The following is a 9,722-nucleotide window of genomic DNA, read 5'->3' as shown; positions in this document are numbered from 1 at the left end:
CTTTTAATACTTAGACTCTCTCACTCTATTAATTGTTAAAACACACTTGGAGACACTTTATGAACTTTTTCTCCTTTAAATTACCTGGCTTATATATTAAATCCTATAGCCTACATATAGATAAAAGTTAAACATAATGGATTTAGATTGTTGGTAATTTGATAAACAGCTCCTTTTCACAAATCATAGAATTTTAAAGCTGGAAGCAATCTCAGGACTTTTTATGAAATCAATTTCCTCATATTAAAGAAGAGGGGAAAAGGGGCACTTATTTTAGTAAGGTTAAGTGATTTACGTTCACTTAATTTCATAAAGGTTAAGTTCATAAAACTTATTAGCAATGATTTTAGTACCAGAACCCAAACCAGATGTTCTCCCTCTCAGAATAGTGCTGTTTTCATAAACAACCTTTTCTTAGTTGCCTGCTTTAAAAAGTACTTGTAAGTAGGAAATCCTATGCAATAGTTTCTCTGAAAGGATAGCTATGCTTGGATTGATGTTATAAAACTTACTTAAATTCTCTGAATAAAAAGTTGGGTTTGCAATAGACATTGTATCAACTATGTAATGGATGCTCTTACCTGAAGAGAAGACAAACATACTCTCTCTTTTTTCTATTTCAAAACGTGAAGCCATCTCTTCCTGACTTGCCTCTTCTTCATCTCGACATTCCTGCAACTGTTTCATCTTTTCCATGAGTGCTTCTACCTCAAAGAAGGAATCACTCACCTGAAGAGAAAATATGGTTAATGTTATGTATGGCAGATGCAGAATGAGATTTGTGAATTTTATTAAGTCTGTCTCATAAGAATTTGTATTTGAACAGAATACAGGAAAAATAGATTTTTCTTTTAATGCATGTGAATGAATCAAAAACTGAATTATTTTGGCTTATTAGGTATATAAATATGCAGATTTTAAAATATAAAAGAAAAATGATTTTAAGAAAACATTCTAATGCTTTTACCTTATAAAATTAGCAATAATGTTATTACTATTTATGCTGTTTTAAAACTTAGAATTTAACACTACTTGCCAATTTAAAACAAAACTAAATATTTAAAAGTTAACTTAAACTTGCTCAGTCAGTTAAAAGGTACACAACGTATAAGTGGTTTTGCATCAACTGTGTACACTGGTCATACTGCCAAGATATATCTATCATCTTTAAAATAGTAATCAGATTTACTTATACAGTTTACCAGTTAAAAATGAAACATGTCCTTACGTGGCTGGAGTTGGCACCTGGCTGCTGCAAATGGGGCTGGCAGCTGTAACTTGCTGGGGTGACCACAACAGTGTCACATCCATAGTGATCAGCCTGACATACAGAGATTGACCAAATGGTCTTGAACTAGTCAAACATTTATACTTCTGTACTCTGCTGCGTCCTTACTATGAAAGCTGGATCAAATCTATGGAATTTATATCTTATAAAAAGGATATATAAGAAGTCTTAAATCTCAAATCTTAATGTTCAAATACAAAATTAATGTTTCCCCCTTTATAAATTTCTTTTGTCAGGAATGTTAAAGACCTCCTATCTTCCACTCTTTTCTTAGCTTCCACCCACGGATCCTTCAAGTATCAACTTACATGCTTCTCCCAAACACCTTCCCAACCCCACAACTCCCAATTATTCTCACACATCACTCTGCTCTTTCCTTCAGAGTACCAATCACAATTTGTAATAGTTATTTGCATGATATTTGATTTAATGCCTGCTTCCTCCCTAGACCAAACCTTCATAAGGGTAGGTGACCTATTTAGTTTACTAGTATATATCCAGAGCCTACGCATAGAGTACCTGGTACATAGTAGATATTCAAGAAATATTTGTTGCAGAATGACTGTTGGGATAATTCTATATTAAGAAGCAATCTATATTACTTGGGTTTTATACGATCCAAACAGTTACACTGAAATACCCTGGCCTGTACTAATAATTTTATGAGAGAAAGTGTTTCTATGATGGAACTGAAGATTCTTCTGGTGCTTACATTTCCATAATTATTCCTGACACAGGGTCAGTAACCAACCAAACAAAAAAAAAAAGCTGAAAAGAATTAGGTTGCTTAATAGAATGACTCAAGGTCAAAAGAAAAAAAAATCAAGGTCTCTGCCAAGTCACATTATCCCTCATTATATTAATTTATTGATTTTGTTTATTCATCTTTCTGTAAGATAAAGAGCCCAAATTTAAGTATTCCTAAAATTTTAAGTATTCTTCGGAAAGACAATTCTGGATAACTTATATTGAAATAAGAGGGAAAGGAAACAAAGTATGTTTCTTTTGCTACTTGACTAATCTGCCCAAGTTGTTAGTGGTAAAAAAAAAAAAGAAAAAGACATTTCATTTTAATATTAAAATGTTAATACTGTATGAGGAAATTCTTTTTTCTTTGTTTTTTGCTATTTGTATCTGAAGAACTGAGTCAGATATTGGATATATACCTGAAGAACAAGCTATTAATTAGCTCATTGTCAAGTGCCTTAATTGTGAGCTTTAAACCTTCTAAAGTATCCAACTTAACACCTGGCAATAGGGAGTTTATCTACTAGAGAAAAGAAAAATTCTATTCTTTCACTATTCTCTTTTTTTTTTCCTTTTTGTCTTTTTTTTACTGACCGGTAACGGGATCACAACCCTCGGTGTGGCGCCCGTACCGGGGACCAGCAACGGGATTGCAACCCTCGGTGTTGCACCCGCACCATGCTCAGCCAGTGAGCGGGAACCGGTCTCCACATGGGATCCGAACCCTCAGCGGGAGTGCTGCCGCTCTCCCAAGCGGCACACTCTCCAGTGTGCCACCGGGCCGGCCCACTATTATCTCTTTTAATAGAAGGATAACTAGAAACAATCACTTTTTCCTTAGCTTTATACTAAATCATTGGTAGGGAAAGATGTGAATCCAACTTCCAGCATCCTAGCAACTGATATACTCTCTTGGACCCTCTCATATAACCTCGAAACTTTCATAAACAATCACTGGCCATATGCAGGCGCACAAATCCCGGTAGCTCAATGGAGGGTGAAACTGACAGTCTTGCACCTTATTAGTACAGTGATGTGATCAACCTTGGAAAAATGATTTTCTTTCCTATGCTAATTTTACCATATATAAATGCTACCTCTTATTTAGCACCTGATAAATGCCAAGTGTCATACTAGGCATTCTACCTCTTTAGAAATATTTCATTTAAACTTCACAGTAACTTTGTGTTTTACCTTTATTTAGACATAAAAGAACTGAGGCTCAGAAGTTCAATAATTTTCCCAAAGTCAAATATATAAGTTAAAGGCAATTTAACCTGTCCAACTCTGTTTCAAAAGAATACAACTGAGAAAATGTGTGCAAAGTGTTCAGGTGGTTGTGAGGCTGTTTCTGTGATTTTTCTTTTGAATCATAAAATAAACCCTTGCTTTCTCATTACAGCAAAAGAATGCAGAAGGAATTCTGGCTCATTGTATACAGGAATTAAAATTTGGTTATAGAAAATTCAACTTGTTCTGATCTGTTTCAAAGGAATAACAAAACTGAGAAAATATAAAAGCCACAGAAGAAAAGGAATAGAGGTGAAAGCATTTTAACAAATTTACATTCACCTGATAATACCTTCTATATCAATACAAAGTTTAACATGAAAAAGAATTTTAAGGAGAGAAATTTCCAGATCAAATCTGATTAAATCTTCTAAAAGACAAACAACTAAGCCAGCCAGTTTCTTTTGCACAAAAGGGAAGAAATGGATTTGATTGGCACCAGAAAGTCTTCACCACCAGGCCACACTATTTTCAGCCTTCCCTCTTCTCACTGTAGAAGCCATTCAATATTAGCTGGCCCCGACAGGATACATGCTGTTGGCTCCTGATCCTAAAATTACTTGAGTGTAACCTCCTAAAAGGTCTCTATATCTCTGAGCAACTAGACTAGTAATGGGCATTTAGAAGAAGTCAATAAATCCTTACTGAATGAATAGGTATAGGGGCCTAATATCTTTATGGACTTAACAGGGTAAATTTTCTAAGAAGCCAAATGAAGAAATAATATAACAGCAATTATTGATTAGTCTCATGACAATCCCATAATAATACTTACTGAAATGTTTCCCGCTGAGTTGACCTGCATCTCATCCATACCATGATTGCCATTTGTAATGTCACAGATGCAGTAGTTACTAACAGAAGGAGGTCTGAACGTGTGGCCACCATCACAATGAATTTCTGGACTGATTCCACAGCCAAATGTGAATGAGGCAAGAGAATGATAGTGTGTGAGTAGAACTACTGCATGTACCAATTCCGCAAGGGACCAGCTGTGCTCTTCAGCTTTTAAAAGTCCCTTGGGGGAAAAAAAAAAGAGAACATTTTTATACTGGATTTTTATACTGGGTGTGGTGAAAATATATAGTCCATTTTAGTATTTAATCTATTGAAAACAGGATTAGTCACCATACAAAGCCTAGTGTAACGTTACAATTTGAAACATGTAGAACAGAATTTGCTAATTTTTATGAATAAGTATTCATGAATAAAGCTTAACGTCATGTTAATGCACATTCATTATTTTGATTTTCTGAGATACTTATTAAAAATGTAATAGAATGCATTTTGCTTGAAAGCAATTGCTGTATTTCAGATGCTGGATTATAAATGAATTACTGTGTTGTCAGTTCATAGTCTCAAACCAAATGTAATAAATTCGTGTTAAAATGTAAGCTACTATATGAAATGTCTGTGTTTTGTTCATTATCAGGTCTCCTCAGGAATTTTTAAGATAGTGGCTTGAATAACTTGACTCTGAATAGTTCTAAATCATCACATATTTATTTTAAAAGTTATGAATAAATTCTACAATTCTTCAAAATCAGTTTTGTCCCTTCTGCTTCATTATCTATTTTATAAGCTTGTGTAATTTTTCTTACTCGACAATATAATAGACATTTATTAATTATATCCAAACACTGTATCTTCTTGACAATAAATCTTTAATTATGTAACAGTATCTAAATGTTCTATGAAACAGAAAGACAAAACCAAAAAGATGTTGTGTTTTCAAGAATTTCTACTGCATGATAGACACTTTTAGAGAATGTCAATCTACTTTTACTCTATTACTTTTATAAATAAACAGAACCAGAAGGAACTAGTTTAAGATGGCATTTAAAAAATAAAGATGTATAACAATGAGATGCCACTTCATACCTATCAGAATGGCTAAAATCCAAAACACTGATACCAACACTGGCAAAGATGAGCAACAGGAATGCTTCTTCACTGCTGGTGGGAATGCAAACTGGTACAGGGACTTTGGAAAAGAGTTTCACAGTTTCTTACAAAGCTAAACATAGGCTTACCATATGATACAGTAGTTGCACTCCTAATTATTTACCCAAATGAGCTGAAAACAATTTTGTCTACAAAAAAACCCTGCATTTTTTATATAAGCTTTATTCAGAATTGCCCCAAGCTGGCAGTAACCAAGATGTCCTTCAATAGGTGAATGGATAAACAAACTATGGTATATCTACACAATGGAGAAACATTCAGCAGTAAAAAGAAATGAACTATCAATGCATATTGCTAAATGAAAGAAGCTGATCTGAAAAGGCTACATACTATTTGAATCCAACCATATGACATTCTGGAAAAGGCAAAACTATGGAGACAGTAAAAAAAGATCAGTGGTTGCTAAGGGTTAAGGGGAAGGGGAGAAAGATGAATAAGTGGAACACAGGGCATTTTCAGGGCTGTGACTATTAACTATTCGATACTATAATGGTGGATACATGACATTATGCATTTGTCAAAACCCATAGAATGTACAACACCAAGAGTGAATCCCAATGTGAACTATGAACTTCAGTTAATAGTAATATATCAATATTGGTTCATCTGTTACAACAAATGTACTACCCAAATTCTAGATGTTAATAACAGGAGAAAATGTGTATCTGTGGAAGGGGTTTGAGGGGGTAGAAAACAGAAACTCTGTACTTTCTGTGCAACTTTTCTGTAAACCTAAAACTGCTCTAAAAAACAGTCTTAAATTTTTTAAAAAAAAGGATGCCCAAGCTATATTACTTCACTACTTACCTCAATGTGTTCTTTGGTAATAAGCCAAGGTCTATGGGCTAACACCTTGTTGAGTTCTCCTAAATTCTGTAGTTTTTGAGGAGCATTCTCCAAACCATTGAGCCACTTTGGGTCTCCACCAACATGAAGGAAATCATTTACATGTAGGTTTACTAAGTAGGAGCACTGATGTCTTGCTGCAGCCTTAAGAGAAAACAAAAAGATTATTCTAATTAAAAATATTAAAATATTGAACTATTACAAATTCTTTTTCTTTACAATGTGCAATCAACCAATTTTTATTAGCATGTTTTCAAATTTTTCATAAACTACAGAAATGAACTTTTCATATAAACATTTAAAAAATTCAAATACACCATAGAAAATATCTCAGAAATATTCAAAGAACAAAATATTTGATAAAAGTATTTGAACTTTAGAAATATTATTTATATACCAACTTTTAGAACCTTAGATTAAGAAGAAACTTCAATTAAGGTCCAACCATAAAATAATGGAATACTATTTACAAATCAAACAGGAAGCACCACTTACATCAATGTGAAATATTTATAATAATGAAATCAAGCTTGTGTTCTGCTTTATTCTCTTATTTAATGGAGAATGGTTCTCAGCATTGTATAAATACTTTTTATGTTATACTCAAGAGCATACTTACTTAAAAACAGGAAAAATAGGGACTATGTAACAGGAATCCTATATTTACAAGTATTTATCCCTGTGCTTCAAGCATTAACACCTTCTTAAAGAGATTAATAAAAGCAGGTAGAAAGAATTTTTCACAGAATGTTTACAAACCATTATTCCAATGTAATGCCGATAATGTAGGGGTAACGGCCCATCCATCTGCAGTAGATAGTGTTGAGTTTTTAAGAAACTTTCTAAATATTGTGGGTGGAAAACCATCACTAATGTAATGTTATCCAAACGACCCAAAGCAGCAAAAGAATCTGCAAATAAAGCATGCATCTGTGCGTCTTCACTCCCCACTTGGAGAATCTGTATAAATAAGAGGAAAACCATGGTTGCATAAATTGTAAATTGGTGTTAAAGAAAATATATATGGGCTGCATTGTAAGTATCATTTAGAAGCAGATTAAATTTGGCTTGAGAGGGGTTACAAACTTAAATTCTACTGGTAGCAAGATGGAAGAATAAACAGCCACATATTATATAGTAGGGGATGACAACAAAGGCTGAAAATTAAAGGCCAACTAGATAGGCATCTTGTAGACTTGGCCAGAATCTAGATAAAGCAGCAGATTTAGACCACCAAACTTGCAGGGCCTGAAAAGAGACACTAAAGCCTTTCCTTACAACAACCACCACTATCACTCAATTTAAGGAGAACCAAAATTAACTAATAGCAAACGATCCTTATTAAACTAAAGCATAGATACTTTTACACACACACACACACACACTCTCTCTCTCTCTCTCTCTCTCTCTCTCTCTCACAGATCTAATCTAGCATTGATAGCAGCCTGTGCAGATGGTCGAGACTAAGTAACTCAGTTTATGGGCACACCTAAAAATTTAAATATAAACAGGTGGAGTATCACTGGTCAAAAACAAACAAATTTTGGCTTTACTTAACTAAATATGGGTTTTTAAAAACTGTCGTGAAATACTAGAAATCAACACAAGAACAACAGCTTTCTAATCCCACAGATTCACTGGCAAAGCATGATTAACTGTGATCAACTCTGTGTAAAACATGTTGTTGACCAACAGTTGTTCAGATGCCAAGATGTGGGTCATAAAAGCTTTTCCTTAAAAGCACACAATTCACTATGTACTTTCACAAACAACATACCTCTTTTTCTGGGATGAATCTGCTTGGTCCCTGTCCTAGTGGTTGAGGAATTCTAATTCCAAGTTCCTAGAAAAGAAAATTACACCATCTCAGGCCTCCAGCAGTAAACAACATGAACCGAGGCGACAGGAATGGGAGGGAAAAACAACCGGTTGAACAGAGACAGGCTTGTTTTGGTGGTTTGTTTTCATGGCTATATATACATACCAACTCTTCTGTTTGCATCACATAGCTAACAGCTTATAATACAACTCTGACTAAAAACAATTAAACTTGTTTCACTAAAACCAGAGTTTTGCATAAAGTACTTGGCAGAGGATCTAGAACAGAAAGTTCGGCACATAGCAGCCAACCCTGTGGACTGTCAGTGATACAAAATAAGACCAATGTATTTGTACATCAAAACTCAACCAACGAAAATATCAATCCCTATGCATCTTGTCAGGAAATGAAGAAGCAGTACCCTCCACCTAGATGTCTTAAACTGGAAGAACTGTAATTATACCTATAGTAACAACTCACAGAAGAATGGAAATATTATGAAAAATAAAAGCTAGTTATTTAAATTCATAAGAGAAAGTATTACAGGGAATGTTTTCTCTTTGGCTGAGTAAAACAATTTCAGAGAAACTCATTTTGTTTGCAAGATTGTCTTAAGTTTTTTATTTATAGGATGTCATCAATCTTGCTTATATTTTAGAGGAGCCCAAATAATTGAGAAATAAATGGTTTTCTGCCTTTTGACATAGTGAATCCAGAATCCTGTACCTTATGTGACAATGTAGTGTGGTTAACAAACTGACAACTTGTTAGGGCTTCCTTTTTTTCCTCCCAATTCAGTGTACTTATAGAAACAAAATCAAAATAATGTTTTGAGGGCTACATCCTATCAGCCTAGTTTCATTCTTTAAAAAAAAGTTAGAGTTTATATAACTAAAGATTAACCCTTGCTTATACAAGGCTACTTCAAAAAGTTCATGGATTCATATCATCTTTCAATTCTATTTTTCCACAAACTTTTTGAAGTGTCCTCGTGTAATTACATAAAAATATTATTTCCACTCTCTACTGATTCCAAAAGTTCTTCACGATATAAACCAGATGCTTTCCTTTAAAAGAAAAAAAAAAAAGGGTAGGAGGAGGGGGAGGACAGAGAGAGAGAAGGACATGCAGCAGCATTTCAAGGAATCTGGTCCATGCAAATGAAAACCTTTTGAGCAGAATGGATTTTTAAATATTAAGCAGGTAGGACAAAATTGAAGGGAATCTTTATTATGAAAAATCAAGATTCAGATTCAAAGTAGGCTATATTTTCCAACTGGATCCACAAAGAATGTATAAATCAAATAATCTTGTACTGGAGGTCAGTGATTTCTCCCTCTGGTATTACTTAAACTGAAGATAGTAATATTTTAACATTATACTCTTCATTAGAGGAGGCACTTAATTCACTGATCTGGTCATGTATGTGTCTCTTGGCACAAATACAGCCATTTATATAAAATGATGACTGTATTAACTTTTCTAACTACTAGGTTTTTGAGTTTCCAATTACATTCATTTTATTACTGTTTTTTATTTGTTTTTGTTTTTTTTGTTTTTTTTGTTTTTGTTTTTGATGGCTAGCCATCAAAACCCTTGACCTTGGTGTTATACCACCATGCTCTAATCAACTGAGCTAATTGGCCAGCCTCCTTTTTTTGTTTTTTTTGTTTTTGTTTTTGATGGCTAGCCAGTATGGGGATTTGAACCCTTGACCTTGGTGTTATACCACCATGCTCTAATCAACTGAGCTAATTGGCCAGCCTC

General features: G+C 34.0%; 1 protein-coding gene across 3 annotated transcripts in view; it reads right to left on the bottom strand.

Annotated features, from left to right (window-relative positions):
• Window positions 1–9,722, bottom strand: part of SESN1 (sestrin 1) — a 103,780-nt gene that overhangs the window by 4,896 nt on the left and 89,162 nt on the right. For all 3 annotated transcript variants that reach the window (XM_008577250.1, XM_008577252.1, XM_008577251.1), the window contains 5 exons: window positions 7,914–7,979; window positions 6,896–7,096; window positions 6,098–6,280; window positions 4,101–4,343; window positions 582–729 (listed from right to left, as the gene is read on the bottom strand). In XM_008577250.1, coding sequence (XP_008575472.1) covers window positions 582–729; window positions 4,101–4,343; window positions 6,098–6,280; window positions 6,896–7,096; window positions 7,914–7,979 — 841 coding nt within the window. The remainder of the gene's footprint in view (window positions 1–581; window positions 730–4,100; window positions 4,344–6,097; window positions 6,281–6,895; window positions 7,097–7,913; window positions 7,980–9,722) is intronic.

This window comes from Galeopterus variegatus, unplaced genomic scaffold, assembly GCF_000696425.1.
Source record: "Galeopterus variegatus unplaced genomic scaffold, G_variegatus-3.0.2 Scaffold1469, whole genome shotgun sequence".
NCBI lineage: Eukaryota > Metazoa > Chordata > Mammalia > Dermoptera > Cynocephalidae > Galeopterus > Galeopterus variegatus.
This window is presented reverse-complemented; position numbering and strand designations above follow the sequence as displayed.